Below are 18096 nucleotides of genomic sequence, written 5' to 3'. Positions count from 1 at the left end.
AGACGCTGGAGGCATCAGCTTGCACGGCTTATGGGAGCTTACCTTGGAGGCACTTCTGGATTGCACATGCTGCTTTCTGACAAGGATCCTTTCTTTGAGACATCGGAACCCTGGTATGGTAAGAAGTTTATTAGAGACCTCACTTTCTAGCCATTTAAACTGGGACATTCGTGAATCGCACAGGTTCTCTGGCTGCGTAGAACCTGTATAGTTCATTACTGTAGTGGTTCCTAAACTCTTTTGAATCGTGGTGCCTAGAGCAGGGGCTCTCAAATAAGTTTGCTATGGGATTCTGTAAGATGAAAATTATAAAGGTCACCAGAAAGTTACTGCAGAATGGCTGCGAGATATGCGGACTGCAGAGGCACAAAACAGAAGTGACTAATGAAATGATCACATTAGCAGAGACCAGCTCCTTTCAGAGCCCTGCATGTGTTCTCTTTATTAATAATGCAACTTTTAAAGCTTACCTGCTGTGACTGCTTTGGATATGGCGGGGAGGCTGAGGGTGGCAGGAAGAGGTAGTGGGAGAGTGAGCAGGCAGTGAATGACAGGGAGAGGGTGGTGAAGATGTTGAGGCAGTGGATAATCTAGAAAGGGTGGCAGATGATGACTAAGGGCAGGCAGTGGATTTTCACCGGTCCTGACCACATCACTATACCCATTCCCCTTATCCAGAGACCCATTCCATAAAGTCTGTGATGAGTGATTTCCTCCTTCACCCTCATGCTACTCTGCTGCTGCTTCCCAGAACCCTCCCTCCGCCTCATGTGGTGCCTGTGGATGACCCACACCCTTCATGCTGTAGTTGCTTACAAAAAAGTAAAGGTTCTGAACCTGTGGATAACTAATGTAGGGTACACCGTGAGCGGGTTCCGATCCGATGGTGACCCGCACCCGGGTGTATGGTCGTTTCCTGCTGCAGGTAGGATCTGAATAATGACTGTCCGACCCGCGGGGCCACGCATCCGATCGGAATCGGATCAGAAAAGGGCCCAATCACCACACAATCTACATCCAATCGGTCGGAATTGGATCTAGATTGATGGGATCGGACCCTTGTCGACCTGGTGTGTACCCAGCATAAGAGCTGGCTCCTCTGCAGCCTGCTGCTGGCTGCCTGTTTCATCTACAGTACAAGTTTCCAACAACTCAAAACCCCCAGGACCTGGGTGACCCCTATGGATATCTGCACAAGTGCCAAGAGTGCAGCCTGATGGTGGCAGCAGCTTCTGCTGGGCAGGACAGGAGGCGCAGAGTTTTATGATGACTTCTCAGATCTCTTAGTCAGTGATGCCAATTCAATTGATTTTCTATACTGATTGGATCACAGACAGAGTTTGTGTACCGCTGCCCTAGAGTATCATTATTTTATTCATGGCACCATAGGCCAAACATTTGTAACTGAGAAATAAAATATACATTATACATATGTCACCCTTAGGATCAGTTATAGTAGACAGGGTTAGCTTCTGCTTGTCCATCTAGTTTATCATTGGAAGCCACAAGGCTAGAACAAACTCGAGGCACCAAGCCTGGGTACTAGGGATGGCCATCGTTGCCTTTGCCATCTATGTTTACCATGGATGGCAAAAGTGCAACTGGACATTGATGGTGCATAACTATGCAATGGATGACCATCGATGTTTTTACATATCGATGGTCATCCATTGTATTTGACTGATTGGCCTGTGGGCCAAACAGAATACAGGGGCGGGGCTTCACAGGTGTCCTGGGTGGAGCTATGCTCCGTGTCCCAGGAAATAGCAAAACGAAACTATTCGTTTGAGCTTGACATCGATGGTGGGAAACCATCTGGTTCCCCCTCATCGATGTCAAAACTATTCGACATCGACCATAAACCATTGATGTTTTCTAAACATCGATGGCCATCCCTACTGGGAACCCCTGTATTAGTGTCCCAGTTTAAAGGGATAGATATGACACTTTTTTTGGGTGATCTTGAGCATTAAAAAACTTTTTTGCACCATATATAAAAAAAGTGTGCCCTAATCCATCATGCCGCGCCAAACAACTTTCCAGGAGTAAATGAGGAGAAGTTATTCACTACACATGATGTCCCCTGTAGTGCCGCTTATACATAAAAAACCCTGTAGTGCTGCTTACACATTATGCCCTCTGTAGTGAAAGACCCCTGCAGTGCCAATTACAAATAATGTGCCCCGTAGTGCAACACCATAAAGCTACCTCTCCAGGAGGGACACAAGGCTCTGTTTCTGGACTTCCTTCTTAATGTATAATTGCCAGCACCTGCTTTGAACAGGTTAAGTGAAAAGAAAGGTGTTTCAGCACAGGTGATGGCAGTCATAAACTAAGAGGAAATTCCAGGAATAGAACATTGTGTCCCTCTTGGGGGACTAGGTAAAAACTGGACATCAAACTCTGCATTCTGGAGCTTGTAATGTCCGGTCCAGGGTGATGCCTGTGATAGATTTCACCAGCGAGCCATCCCGGACAGGACACCCCCGGACCGGACACTACAAGCTCTGGAATGTAGAGTTATGTCCGGTCCGGCATTCAGGGGTCTTGTCTGGGTCCGGTTTTTACCCATAACCCCCTCTTGGAGAGGGTCATGTTTGGAGGTATGCTATATAGATAACTGGTTATATATATGTATACAGAAATAAATATATCTATCTATAAGGATAAGCACTCTGAGACTTGCTAATAATGCAAAAATCCACAAATCTGTATTGTAGTTATATGTTTTCGGGACCTCAGACCAAATACAGCAATGATATTGCTGGCATTGCTGTATTTGGACTGAGGTCCCGAAAACAGTACTTCCTAATCTTTGCGGCCACCGCTTACGCTACAGAACTTACGTAACGTATGGTGAGCCACGAGGGTTATTTTCAGGGTCCTTGACACCATCTATTATTACCAGGGCTATTTTTCAGCAGGCTCCAGCAGGAACTGTGGCCCTTATTCTAGTTCACTCTTTCTGAATATTTCCAAAACCATAATTGCCATCACCTGTGTTGAAGCCGCGTTCTTAGCAATTTACCTGTTCAACACAGATGAGGGTAATCATACATTCAGATTAAAAGTCCAGGAGCAGAGCATTGTGTCCCTCCTGTAGAGGGTCATGTTGGGAGGTATGTGAGTGGACAATCGCGATTTCACGTAGCAGGCGTAAGCGGTGGCCACAAAGATGAGGAAGTACCCCGAAAACATTTATCTACAGCACAGATTTGTGATTTTTTTTGCATTATTAACAAGTAGAGTGCCATCCTTATTGCATAAGGATAATTCAAAAAAACACAAATCTGTACTGTATGCCCATAGCCACCCAGCCTGCTCACCCCAGTCCCTGCTGTCAGTGCAGATGCAGCAGCAGCACAGCTGTAGGAACACTCCCGGAAGCCTGTCAGGCGGCTGTCACCCCGCAACCTGTAACACCAGGGTGACATTAATGTCCCGTATTATGGGTGCGTGCAGTAGACGCGCCGCCATTTTTTTAAAGAGCAAAACTACTGCTGGCTCATCCAACCGACCCCAACAAAATGGCGCCTGTAGCACTATGCGCGTGTGCTGACACGCAAACCCCGGCACTAGAGCCGCCCGCTGCCGCCCCGGGGTGAGGAGGACGGAAGATGGCGGTGCAGGCCGTGCACATACAGGGGGATGCCTTCCTGGTCTGTGTGGCTCATTCCCTAAGCACGGAGCGGGAGGAGGTCATGGGCTTGTGTATGGGCGAGGTAATGTCACCCATGTATGGGGCTGGATGGGGGATGGGGATGTGCTGCTCACTGGTACAGTCCATGTACTCTGTCACCGCAGGCTCTGTGGCCTCCTCAGTACTACACGGTGTATATGTTCTATAAAACACACACATGTTGTTGTACTTTACCTCTGTTTTGCAAGGGACTGCCATGTATGTTAGGGATAGCCATCGATGGTTTGAAATCATCGATGGTTTAAGGCCGATGTTGAATACTTTTGCCATCGATGTTGGAGGAAACTATAGCTGGTTATCTATCAGATAGTTTACGACTATCGATGGCTGGTTGCAGAATCGCCATCGATTGCAACCATGGGGGCTACAGCACTGAGCATATGTGATATCTGCTGCAATCTCTCCGTTGCTGTGCACGGTACCACATCCCCCGTAGGTTTCTATGGGGATGTTTTGGTGCTCCGGATTACCAATAAGGGCTACCGCTATCTGAAAAATGGTTGTAGCTACTCATCACATAGCGGGTGATTAGCCCATAGCCCCCCCCCCCCCCAGCACCCTCCCCAGAAGCGGCCGCTGCGCAGCACAGTCTGGCTGACCGCAAATGCGCAGCTTGCATCTCCGGTCCCTGCATCTCGAGAGTCATATGTTCCACCGATATGATTGCATATTGCAATTAGGGATGACTTTAGGGATGACTATCGTTGCCATTGCCATCAATGGCAATCGGTAAAAATAGCGATGGTCAACATTATCCATGGCCAGTTGCACTATCGATGGTCATGCCTTTTTTTTTTGACTGATTGGCCAATCAAAGCATGGGGCGGGGCTTCACGGCTGTCGGAGGGCAGAGCTTTGTTCTGTGTCCCAACACTTTGAAAATAAAAAACAAAAGCAAAACTTTGGTGGAGGGAAATCATCTGGTTCTCCCCCCCTCGATGGCAAAAGTATTCGACATCAGCCATAAATGATTTTGGAATCATCGATGGGTCGTTGGCCATCCCTACTTGCAATGGAATCCTGGGTGGTAAGATGCTGATCCTGCAGGTCATCATGAATGTGCCCCTATGCGTTATGTGGTCCATGTTGGAAGTTTTTCCTTTGGCTTGCGGTTCAGCTTAAAGGTACAAACCAGTCACCCCCAGGCTGCGGCCAGGAAAGGGGTGCAGTCGTCAGTACAAGACACAGCATAGGTACTGCTTGTCTTTCAGTCAGGCACATCGCAGCTTTTAGTATATTAATAGTGCACGACTAAAGGGGATGTGGTATATGGTACCGACAGTCGGGATCCCGACAGGCCGGACTCAGCATGGCAAGCGCATCAAAGCCCCTTGCTCGCTGCGTTCGCCACCTATTCTATTCTCCCTCTATGGGGGTCGTGCATCCCCACGAGGGAGAATAGCTGGTGGCCGTCAGGACCCCGAGTGTCGGAGTTTTGACTGTCGGGGAAACTGACCGCCTAAAGACGCCCATACACTAAAGCGATTTGGCCCGCTTATCCCCCGTTGCCGAGAAATTGTCCCAAATCGGATGTGTATGACATGCCATCGGGTCCGATGCGTGGTGCCATGTGCATCAGATCTGAGTCAGAGGTCGGACCTGCTCCCGGCGGCGAGGAACAGTGTTCGCATGTGATACATCACATGGCAAAGGACCGCATGCGATTCTGCCGCCCGGAAGGTCCTGGGTAGCTTGCGGGGGGATTGGATGGTGAAAGAGGTGGAAGCAGTGTGATATTGTTACACTGCTTCCTGGATCAGGCCCTTGGTGCACACATGTGGCCATCAACCGTGGCATGCGTCACTAGGGGCAGGGTTGAGAGGAATTTGGAGAATTGTAATAGACTTTCAGGGACAGGCTCCAGAATGACCGCACCCATAGTACATTCTTAATATTTGTGGGTACCAGGTGTTTTCTGCAGTTTCCCCACAAAAAATGAATGATAAATAGGTACCTAAGCTAGTTACATACTTATTGTATATACTGCTGCACAAGCTGGTAGCTACTGTATGAAATGGTTCCTGCACATGTTAACCAAGGATTATATAGTGGATATTTATCATGATTATTTGCTAAAGACCTAATTTTATCTGAAGGCCCCCATACACTGTGCAATTCATATGCAATGTAGTGTGCTCTTTTACTGAGGCATTCGGTCCCAGGAAAAGAGCCACAATTGCATGTGAATGAGAGCAGGTCCGAAGCGATTCGCCACCCCATGTGCATTGCACCAGAGTCTGCGAGTCGCTTTGGCTGCACAAGCAATCTCTTTGATTGCTTGTGAACCGAGCATGGTTGTCTGGGATCGCATCAGATTCTGCCGCCAGTGACCTTCCGGTTGGCTCAAGAGGGGCTTGCATGTATGAGAGCCTTAAACTCTGTATCCCTATCCGGCATTAGCCGCCATACTAGTGTGGTCAGTATACTGCTCATGCGCAGGAGAACCCAATACAGAGGTGGATAGACCACTTATGTGGCCTCTTCACCCTGGGCATCGGAGACCATTTCCATCGACCCTGGTTACACGTTTACACTGCACCGTGAGCTGGGTTGATTCAGTGTTCATCCCTGCTTGCTACTGGTTGCTCGACCTGGGTATTTTTAACTGGGTCCTTTAAGATTGCATAATATACCAGCGCATTCATGTGCAATAACCTAGGATATGCATGGTAGATTAAAAGGGGTATCGGTGTTACCTTTTGGAATTGTCAAATTGGTTATCTAGAATGATATTGGTGCTATTCACTGCATACTGGAGTTTCATAAGTACAGAATCAGAAGTGTGCACAAAGCTTTATTAGAATATAAATATATATATATATATATATATATATATATATATATAACAAATGTTGATATCCGGCACTCCTGTTTAAGGGGTATAACAGCCCCCGGTGCCCTCCAAAAGAGGATATGCAGAGTTATTCACGGCTGCTGGCGGCACTCAACTGAGGGTCTTGACAACATGAATGAAGAACACTGGAGCCGTGTACAGTTCGTGACTAACAGTTTCGGAATTTTAATTCCTTCATCAGAGTACAAAACAAGAACACAGTGCACTTACCTATATAAGCTCCCACCACATACCCCGTGCTGCAGGCTCCGGCGGCCCGGCTCCGGTGACAGAGGCAGACGTCATCCTGGCTGCGCCCTGCATCAGACAGAGCGGGTTGCCATGGAGACCTGCATAAACAAATAAGTGAACAAAAGCGGATAAGTATAAGGATATGTACAGGAAACGTCAGGACATGTAAAGCATATCAAGGAGAATGAACATAAATACACAAAATATATAAAGAAAGCAAAACTGTGCGAGTTCAACAAACCCCTGAAAAAGATAGCATGTTAAGGGAAAACGGTATGCACACGCAGATACAAGCAAGTGCCTGTATTAAACGAGAGTAGCTAGGAGAAAGGCAAATAATGCAAGGGAGAAAGAAACGGAAAAGGGAGACATGGAAAATATAAGCAAACTATGGGCAACAAGGTAAAGGCAGGCTATGCTGAATGTGTCAATGAAGCTTTATAGGAAACAGTTCAATGATAGATATTCATTGAGACCCGATGGAGAGATGGTATTGAGTCTATGAATCCAAGCCGCTTCCTTTTGCAGCAACAGTTTGCCCCGATCACCTCCTCTTCGGAGCGGAGCCACTTGTTCAATCATCCAATATTTCAGTGATGGTAAAGTGTGCCTGTGTTCTTTGAAGTGACGTGCGACCGGTTGGTCCGATACTGCACCCTCCAGAGCGAGCTTTATGGAGGAGCGGTGCAAAAGGAAGCGGCTTGGATTCATAGACTCAATACCATCTCTCCATCGGGTCTCAATGAATATCTATCATTGAACTGTTTCCTATAAAGCTTCATTGACACATTCAGCATAGCCTGCCTTTACCTTGTTGCCCATAGTTTGCTTATATTTTCCATGTCTCCCTTTTCCGTTTCTTTCTCCCTTGCATTATTTGCCTTTCTCCTAGCTACTCTCGTTTAATACAGGCACTTGCTTGTATCTGCGTGTGCATACCGTTTTCCCTTAACATGCTATCTTTTTCAGGGGTTTGTTGAACTCGCACAGTTTTGCTTTCTTTATATATTTTGTGTATTTATGTTCATTCTCCTTGATATGCTTTACATGTCCTGACGTTTCCTGTACATATCCTTATACTTATCCGCTTTTGTTCACTTATTTGTTTATGCAGGTCTCCATGGCAACCCGCTCTGTCTGATGCAGGGCGCAGCCAGGATGACGTCTGCCTCTGTCACCGGAGCCGGGCCGCCGGAGCCTGCAGCACGGGGTATGTGGTGGGAGCTTATATAGGTAAGTGCACTGTGTTCTTGTTTTGTACTCTGATGAAGGAATTAAAATTCCGAAACTGTTAGTCACGAACTGTACACGGCTCCAGTGTTCTTCATTCATGTTGTCAAGACCCTCAGTTGAGTGCCGCCAGCAGCCGTGAATAACTCTATATATATATATATATATATATATATATATATATATATATATATATATATATATATATATATATCATATATATATATCTATATATATATATCCAAGGTGCTTAATAAAAAGCAGGGGCACTTACCATTTTTCAGTCAGTCATTTTTTATGTATCAAATCACTCATAGTAGTCAATGACTACTATGAGTGATTTGATACATTAAAAATGACTGACTGAAAAATGGTGAGTGCCCCTGCTTTTTATTAAGCACCTTGGATGTGAATTGGCCATTTGGACTGAATTGCCTTAGTGGTGCACCCCAAACATTCAACACTCCTGGATGTGAGTGCAGGACCCTCCGTTTGTATGTATGTGTGTATATATATATATATATATATATATATATATATATATATATATATATATATATATATATATATATATATATATATATGAGAGAGAGAGAAAAGGACCACACTATGCGCAAAATACTAGTTACGAGAGCTGCTACCCTGATAGGGTCCCCTGTTAGGCGAGACCCGGTATAGAAATGGAAAGAAGAAAAGGGGGGTTTCAGGGTGCGCTTAACCTTTTCTGATTGGACAGAATCATTCAGATATAATAAAACAATTTAATATAAAACTGCCCAAAGGGCATAGCAGTGTACAATAAAGGTTCTAATCACTACAATTACAGTGAATCACAAATGAAAAGTGACAGTTTTTTCAAATGATGTACAGTCACAATGGGTATTTCTATACGCCCATAAGTCCAATGCATTTCGTCATTTGCATGACTTCCTCAGGGGCACAATGCGACAGTTGAATAAGATGATCAAACAATTATGAAATGAGACAAAATTCTCCAAGGCGGTACAAGATAAAGCGAACGTAATTCTCAGGTAACAAAAATATAAACGACCAGAAGTCCACTGGCTGCTGAATGTATTATATGGAATAACGGCACCTCAGGTTCTTTAAGGTGAAAGTAACGGCTTTCAAACACTATATATATATATATATATATATATATATATATATATATATATATATATATATATATATATATAGTTTATTGCTTGATACGTCCACAAATCGCATTAGTGATCCAATGGATAGGTGCACGCTGCTCAGCTCCATGTTTGGACGAAGTCATACCCTGATGAAACGCGTTGGGGCGGATCCTTGGCTGACGCTAACACCTCCTTGACGCTGCTGACGTCTCCCGATCTGTCTGGTCCCGGCCGCGAAGTCCTTACACCGGTCTGATGTTTCTACATCGTGCTGATGACGGACTCCTGCCGCCTGGGTTGATATTCGCAGTTTGACTGCATACATATTGTCCTAAACATACATGTACGTGAGCTATATTATTATAGTAAAGTATTACTTTTACATTGCTCATTCGTGCGCTTCTCTGTTTTTTTCTATATATATATATATATATATATATATATATATATATATATATTCTTTGAAAACCCATGCAGTTCCTCTTCCCTGCCTTCGCTGTCTGCTGTGGTGTTTCTAGCACAGGTCTGGTTTGCATATTAGTGCTGATATACAGACCACACTGTGCTAGAAGCACTACAGCAGACAGCGACACCCCAGGCAGGGAAGAAGAACTGCATGGGTTTTCAAAGATAGCGGGTGCTAGAATGAACACTAATAATAGAGTTGCTCGTGCATCATATTTGCAATAGCACCGCGGATAAAATACATTTTGGCGACAATACCCAAAAGGTGCCCAGCGCTCGTAAACTCGCCCACGACTAGACGTGACACGAAGGGCTGTTTCACATGACTGCAGCAACAATGGGAGATAGAAACGGGGCGATGTGTCTTTATGAAAACATAAGCGTTGTGCCTTTATATGATCATGGAATTTGGGCATTTGTAGTAATTTATTCAATTGATACCATTGGTTTAAAAGAAAAGCAATGTGTCTTCAGTAAATAACTAGCAGTGATGGCTCTCAAATAAATTGTTATGTTTAATATCTCACAGGTGGATACACAAAAAGTTGTGCACATTCACTCAGTGATTATCCTGCGTCGTTCAGACAAGAGGAAGGACCGAGTAGAGATTTCGCCTGAGCAGCTGTCTGCAGCTACTACAGAAGCTGATATATCCTATACAGTGTGTACGCGTGTGTGTATTTGCCAATTCCTCAGCTAGAATTTTCTGTACGCTATAAAGACAACGATGATTAGACTCTTCCTGACTGTATAAAACCTTTAAGATCAGATGAGAATGTTTGGGGTTGGCTATTATCAGTATAGCATCTGTCAGTTTACAGTACCTAGATCAGGCATTCCCAACCACGGTCCTCAAGGCACACCAACAGTGCAGGTTTTAGTGATATCCAGGCTTGAGCACAGATGACTTAATTAGTACCTGAGGGATTCTGATTAAACCATCTGTGCTAAAGCCTGGATATCACTTAAACCTGCACTGTTGGTGTGCCTTGAGGACCGTGGTTGGGAAAGCCTGACCTAGAGTAAAGCATAGCGATGGTGGCGTTATTCTTTGGGGCTGAGGGTGTCTGGCGTCACTAAAATCTTATTGATCTATTCACTGTCAGTGTCTGTATAGTGTAGGACAGGGGTGGCCAACCGGTCAGAGGTAAAGAGCCAAAAATATCGGTAGTCAAGCTAAAGAGCCGACATCATGCGCGCGCCGAAGGCGCATGCGCCCCAAAAAAGGGCATAGTCTATTTTGACCCCTTGGGTGGGTGTGATACAAATATGCCTCCAATAGTGCAGTGCCATATAAACATATGCCCCCAATAGTGCCAGATACACATATGCACCACACGGTGCCGGGTATGTCCCCACAGTGCCAAAAAGCTGGTATGCCCCCACAGTGCAAATTTCCCAGCAGCAGCACTCACCGTTGTTGCTGCTGCTTCCAGGCGGGAAGAGGACAGTCTGGTGTCCCCCTGCAGTCCTCCTGTCATGTCACCGATAGGAGGAGAGCACAGCACACCACGCGTCTCCTTCCCCCTCACTTCCCTGTGACTGGGCCGCCCACCAATCAAAGCTCACTGGCCGGCTCCTGATTGGCTGCTGGCCCACAAGCTCTGATTGGCGGACGGCCCAGTCACAAGGATGCACAGTAAGGGGTAGGAGAGATGCGCGATGCGCGCTCTCCTCCCCTCAGAAGGAGAAGGGATTCAGGGAACCGGCAGCAGGGGGGACTGGGACGGACGGTGGCGGGCAGCAATGGGAGCAGGAGCCGCACTTTACAAGGGGGAGAGCCGCATGAGGCTCAAGAGCCACAGGTTGGCCACCACTGGTGTAGGATGTATACATTCCCAATTCACTGGAAATGCTATGTAGGGCTTAATATAGATTAGAATAAATTCCTCCACTAGGGTGTGCGGAAGGAATAAAATAGTGTGCCAAGCGCAGCGAGTCACCATGCCCACGGCACGCCATGCAAGGGGATACTGTGCACTTTTGTAGTGTCCATGTCGACATTTTTTTTTAAAGCCCCATGTCAACCTTTTGACTGTTGACCTAGCCCATGTCAACCTAATTCTTGTGTCAACCTAGTGACCTGTCGACCTAAGCCCATGTTGACCTTGTTGCATGTTGACCTCCAGTCTGTCGGCCATAAGATCCATACCCCCCTGAGCGAATTCATGCTGAAATTGGGTGCAAGTCCAGGTCCCAATGGCAACTCACGCCCACAGGAATTGGTTTGACCCCTTGGTATTTTGTGGTGTTGCTTTACCACTTATTTGGTTGATAGCGGTTTCTCTATTGTTTGGTAAATCTTCAAAGTTGTTCTGGTGAAACCAATGCGTTCAGGTTTCTTTTTGATGTTGTTATTACTCCTCCTCCACTACATATGTTTTCCCTTAACACCTCCGCACAGACTGACGGAGATCACTGGACGTCCGGTGCGAGTTGTTGGCTGGTATCACTCCCACCCGCACATCACAGTTTGGCCCTCCCATGTTGGTGAGCGTCTTAGGGAAATATACCTGTGGGAGGTTATGTAGATGTAACAGAAACGGAAAGAGATAAAGGCGGCTCTCATGTGTCGTGTGAACCCCCTTCCCCCTTGTCCTTCCCTTCCAGATGTGCGGACACAAGCCATGTATCAGATGATGGATGTTGGCTTTGTTGGACTGATCTTCTCATGCTTCATAGAGGACAAGAACACAAAGGTCGGTTGGGATTAAGGGATCATGTGTGCGCCACCATTCCGTATTTGACTAATATTTTACTTTCTGTACTGTGCGGATACATTTTAAAGAAGGGTGTTGTTACTATTGTATTTTAGTACCTTAGTGAATCCTTTTGGCTTTCGGTATAAACTACTGTCCATTTCCCTTTCTGAATGTAACATTGCTGAGTAAGATCGCTGTATGAGGACTGCAATGGTCGCAGATTCCAGAGCCACAGCATGGTTGGCATAGTGTGTCATTGGGGGTTGGAGCAGGGGCATGTTGGGGCAGCATGACATCCTGTTCTGTGGGAGGGTCGAGACCAGGGTCTGCGTGGCTGCCCTCTCATTTCCTGTCCGTGCAGGTACAGGCCAGGCTGTGTAAGCCTCAACTTATGCATCCTGGCTGAACCAAACCGATGGTGATCTGGGGGCAGCGCCTATGGGCACTGCACTCGCATCACAAATGCAATGCAGGAACTTGTCAGGAGTATCTATTTAATATAGACATCTGCTGCATTTGTATTTTGGTGGCTAGAATTGCTAATCCGCTTATGTGCAGCTCAGCGATTCCGTCCATTTCTGAATCAGGTCTCTAGTCAGGAAAGAGATTCCCTGAACAAATTCCTTCTTAAGGCAATTCATATCACTGTCCTTCAAAAGAGTGATCGCATGCGGCTTGCAGGACTACAGTAGCAGTTACACGTGTCCTCCTGCTTGGTAGAGTATACATACATTGGGTGAGATTTAATAGGATGAGAGATTCAGAAAGTGAGAGATTTGGTAAGAAATCTCCAGATTTTTTTAAAGCGGCAATCATTTACACTGCAAAATCAAATTGGTATTGCAGTGTAAATGATTGCCGCATTAAAAAAACCTGGCGATTGCTTACCAAATTTCTCACTTTCTGAATCTCTCATCCTATTACATTTCACCCCATTTTCTTTTAAATTGTAAATGTGCCCTGGCTCAGTTCAGTTACTACTAGTTAAGTACAGAATGACATTTTGGAACACCGTTTTAAAAAGGACATTTCCATACAGATCATACATGGTTACAACGTACAATTTGAACTGTTCTATTTTTGGGGATCAGATAATGTGATGAACCCCCGACAGCAGCCTATTGCAGAAATAACAAAAGTGTACCTAGTTTTAAAAAGATTCTAGTACTTTTCATAACACTGGATAATGTTGGGGATAATAGATCATTTAGTCTATTCCATAGTTGCCCACAAGTAAATAATGACATTTGAAAGATGTAGAACCTAATTCTGCCATTTTCGTTGTTTTAATTTCTCCTCTAACACTTTTATGTGCTCCCCCCCCCCCCCCAACTACTCAGACGGGACGTATCCTGTACACCTGTTTCCAGTCAGTCCAAGCCCAGAAGAGCACTGAGTGAGTCCTATTATATTGAACTGTACTTTCACTTCAATAGTCATCTTGATCTAGGCCTTTTTCCACCATTCAATTGTTTTTATTCTGCTTGGGGGTGGGGGGGGGCGGGGGGTATCCTATTAGCAGTAATAATATACCACTGGTAATGGGTTCACTGGGGGTTATCCAATTAGCCCTGATAACTTGGATTTAACATGCTTGTCGACCTTGTTACTGGAGACCTAGTGACCTTATCCCAACCTGTAGGTTGCGCTATGCTGCATGACAAACCTGAATTATATGGCCCTCATTAATGCTACATTATGCAAATGTATAAATGTGCCTAACCTCGTTAAAACAATGTAGCTCTATCCTAATTTCACATATATTTCTGGCCACGTTCAACAGGTATGAGAGAATAGAAATACCACTACATGTGGTCCCGCATGAGACCATAAGGAAGGTTTGTTTGGAGTCTGCTGTGGAGCTACCCAGAATCCTTTGCCAAGAAGAGCAGGATGCGTACCGCAGAATACACAGGTGGGGTGTTTCTTATGACGCTTAAGAAATGGCTTAAGAGCGAAAAATAACATCTAAAGACCCCTATGCGACTATTTCTCGGCCCGATCTGTTGCAATCAAGTGAAAATAGGCCAAATCAGACAAGTGCCTTTAGAGTCTTGTTGGGACCATTTTATGCCGTGTCTCTTTTTCTCATTGGATTACAGTTGACTCAGAAGCTACATGTACCTACTGGTGCATCTTTGGCTTTGAGGAGAAGTTTGCATGTTAAAGCCACATACTGATTGGTTGTATTAGGGCAGGTTGCTGCAGCTGTCCAATCGGCCGTGTCTGCATGTACAGTACTTCAGGATGTTCTGATGTAACGCTGATGGTTATAATGACCACACAACAGAGCAGTTTACCTTGATTGCTGCATGTTGCGTTTATTCTCTAGTGGTTGTTTTCTGTGCCAATGTAGCCTGTGTTCTGGAGGAAATGGCACTCTATGAAAACGTAGTGTGTGCAACCCCTCCGCAGAGATAATGGTAAGGTTTTACTCCATCCAGGCACTTCTACATAGATACTTCATAGGGACGTCACAATGACCAGGACATAAACCGACCCAAGCGATTGGTCTTGCCGGGTTGAGAAGTATTGTGGCGGTCTAGGCCATTAGGAGTGTGGTGACTATTAGTGAGCGCATGTATGAGTCTTGTGAAGAGTGTCACCGTTATGTGAAAGTTTATAAACACTTTTTCTTTCCCTTCTTAGTCTCGGACATTTGGACTCGGTCACCAAGATTCACAATGGTTCCAGTAAGTGATAGTAATATCTTCTTATGCTGATTTCAGACATTCGACCCGGAAATATGCCGGGTCTCAGTTCTGTGAACCTGGACGGGAGCAGGGTCAGAGACCCAGGACTTAAGGCCCGATTCAGGCCTACTGTCTAGGCTGTGTGTTTTTGGAGCCTAGCAAGCAGGCAAACGAGCGCCCCCCCACCCCGCTGTACATTGTATGCGCACACATCTGTTCGTATATGGCCAAACAGAGGAGAACTCATCCGACGGTTACTTACCGTGAGTGATTTCTCCTACTGTGCTCGCAGCCGCATCCACGTAATTTTAGGGCATCATGCGCCTGCCCCAAACAGGCAGCATTCGCTGGGGCTCGCCAACGTTTCTATGAGCACGCCCATCATTTTTGCGGGAACGCCCATGAAACGCTGAGGGTCCACCCTGGAACGCCACCTGCCAGTCAGTCGTCCAGTATCCGGGAAGCCTTCGCATGGTCCATTAGCTAGGGGACCCCGCGCACAGTGTACCATGGGCATGTGCGACTGGACTGCGAATTCTCAGCCCTCCCAACAGATCTGAGTCTCGGGGCCTTAGTTCCGGGTTGCTACACATGTAATAACCTTGGATTTTGCTTCTAGTGTGAAAGCAGCATTAGTGGCATTCCAAGTATAAAATATCAATCTGCAATGACTTTTAATTGTTTTTCCAAAAAATGATTCCGTTGTGTGTGGACATGTATTTTGTATGTTGTGTGTGGACATGTAGTTGAGTCCTTGAATGACTGAAAAGTAGAATTGAATGACTCCTGTTGAATCACACATGCGTAGTTGCATAGGTGGGGAGGCAGCTGGGTCAGGCAGGTGTGGGCAACCTGTGGCCCTCCGGCTGTTGTGAAATTACAAGTCCCAGCATGCCATGCCAACATTTTAGCACTCCCTAATAGAAAAACTGTGGCAAGGCATGCTGGGACTTGTAGTTTCACAACAGCTGGAGAGCCACCAGTTGCCCACGCTTGGTCTTAGGGTATCATTTCCTCTCCTGCACCCCACGGGACACCCTGCCGCAGCCAGTCACCTGATATGATGTTGTTGAGAAGTGTTGCGGAGAGAGTAAGTCTGTAATTCCTGTGATATTCATACTCATTTCATGATTTAGTATAAATGATAAGTTGCTAGTTAAACCTAGGAAATACAATAATAATTACATCAGTTCCCTTTACTGAAAATATATATTTTTTTTTTCCCCAGTTTTCACAAAGAACTTATGCGGCCAAATGTCCGCGGTCAGTGGACCACTTCTACAGTGGCTGGAAGACCGCCTACAGCAGAATAAGCTGCGAGCCCAGGAGCTTGAACTAGAAAAGGAGAAACTAATGCTGGAACTGGAGAGCCTGGACTGATAGGCGTTCATTAATAGAGTTTCTGCTATGTAGCTCCTGGAGAAGTAGTAAGGTGTCCCCGCTGTATAGTCACCAGTTGTCTATGGATTCTGAGAATCTACAAGAGACGAGCGACGTGCAAATCGTAAAACCATGTCATATATGCAGACGCTGACTCCATAATCTCACATCTCCGCCTTTTCCCTAATAAACACCGTGTTGACATCAGTAACCAACACAAATATGTATCTTTAATTGTCAGTACGAACATAATTCCTATAAGACAGGGATGTATAGTCGTCACCTTCCTCACGCTTTTATTTGTATCATTTTTTTGTAAATATACTTCTGTGATAAATGTCTGCAGGAATGCCTGTAATAAAGCTCTATAGACAGATGTTCTTATGTATGTGTGTTTTTTGAGGTTGTAAATCTAAGTTGTGTTGTTTTTGTTTTGGTGTCGGTGGTGGAGGTGGTTTCAAAAGTTTCTATTGACGGGTGAACGAATAAACCATCAATACTGGCAAATGGATCAACTCCACCACAGACCGATGGGTGTTGGAGGTAATCAGAAGTGGTTACAAAATGGAATTCTTTAATCTAGCAGGGAATTTATTTATTTTTTTCCGCTCGCCAACACCACTGAAAGAGCGAAGAGCGCTGATGCTAAGTCTACAGAATATGATAAATCATGTTGTAGTGCAAGTCCCATCATCCCAGAAAAATCAGGGGTGGTACTCAAGGTTCTTCATAGACAAGAAAGATTCAGAGGGTTACAGGACCATCCTGGACCGGAGGCGTCTCAACAAAAACATCAGAGCAAGATCATACAAAATGGGATCCCTAAGGTCTATACTACCCGATTTACGTTAAGGAACCTATATGACCACTATAGGAATATGAAGGTCCATCAAGTCTATCTGTGAAGGTCATCAGAAATTCCTAAGGATTTCATATCTTCGGCAAGCGCTGCCAGTTAAGAGCATTGCCGTTCAGGCTTGCCAGTTCCCCAAGAACATTTACAAAGGTTATGTAGTGGTTATAGCGAACCTAAGGCATTATGATATGGCCGTATTTGGATGATGTTCTAGGAGCCACATCTGGAGAACCGCAAGCAACAAGGCATACAGCAGAAGTTTTGGACTGTCTGCGCAATCATGGTTGGCTGATCAACTAGGGAAAAAAGTCAATCAACACCCAGGAAAAAGGTGAAATACCTCTGAGTCCATATAGACACCGATCTTATGGGGGGGAGATTAACTACAGTAAGAAGAGAAAAATTGATAAAGGTTTGTTCTGCTCTGATAAACAAATTCAACAGTGAAAGAATGTATGAAGGCCCCTGGGTCTTATGTCGTCGGCACATCTTTTTTGTTAATTATTTTCATAGTTTTTCCGAATAGTAAAATAAAGTTCCTAAGAGGACTTCTAAGGCCTTTTTTTTATATAAGTAATTTTTTTATGCATCTTTTAACTGAAATATAATATACCGATGGATTTACAAATCTGCAAAAAATAAGACATGTGTGGTTTAATATTTCGGGGTAATTTCGACCCATCTGACTGCCGGTGTAACAATTTTCTTCTGTACTGTATTGCTTGTGTTTAATGTTTGATCCTGTGGACCGAACAACCGCAATCACAGATAGTTTCTAACATTAGCATCTATAAAATGACAACTGGTCTCTAGAAGTGCGAATACTGCAGGCACTTGCTGGTT

At 45.1% G+C, this 18096-nt stretch overlaps 1 protein-coding gene across 1 annotated transcript; it reads left to right on the top strand.

Annotated features, from left to right (window-relative positions):
• Nucleotides 1-3558: 3558 nt before the first annotated feature.
• On the top strand, nucleotides 3559-16774 carry BRCC3 (BRCA1/BRCA2-containing complex subunit 3). The gene is made up of 8 exons (XM_083161026.1): nucleotides 3559-3722; nucleotides 10152-10272; nucleotides 12026-12112; nucleotides 12233-12321; nucleotides 13665-13720; nucleotides 14108-14239; nucleotides 14974-15017; nucleotides 16246-16774. The coding sequence occupies exons 1-8, from the start codon at nucleotides 3618-3620 to the stop codon at nucleotides 16395-16397; spliced, it is 786 nt and encodes a 261-aa protein (XP_083017152.1). The 5' UTR covers nucleotides 3559-3617; the 3' UTR covers nucleotides 16398-16774.
• Nucleotides 16775-18096: the final 1322 nt, after the last annotated feature.

Source organism: Crinia signifera, chromosome 9 (genome assembly GCF_055691185.1).
Source record: "Crinia signifera chromosome 9, ASM5569118v1, whole genome shotgun sequence".
Classification (NCBI taxonomy): domain Eukaryota; kingdom Metazoa; phylum Chordata; class Amphibia; order Anura; family Myobatrachidae; genus Crinia; species Crinia signifera.
This window is presented reverse-complemented; position numbering and strand designations above follow the sequence as displayed.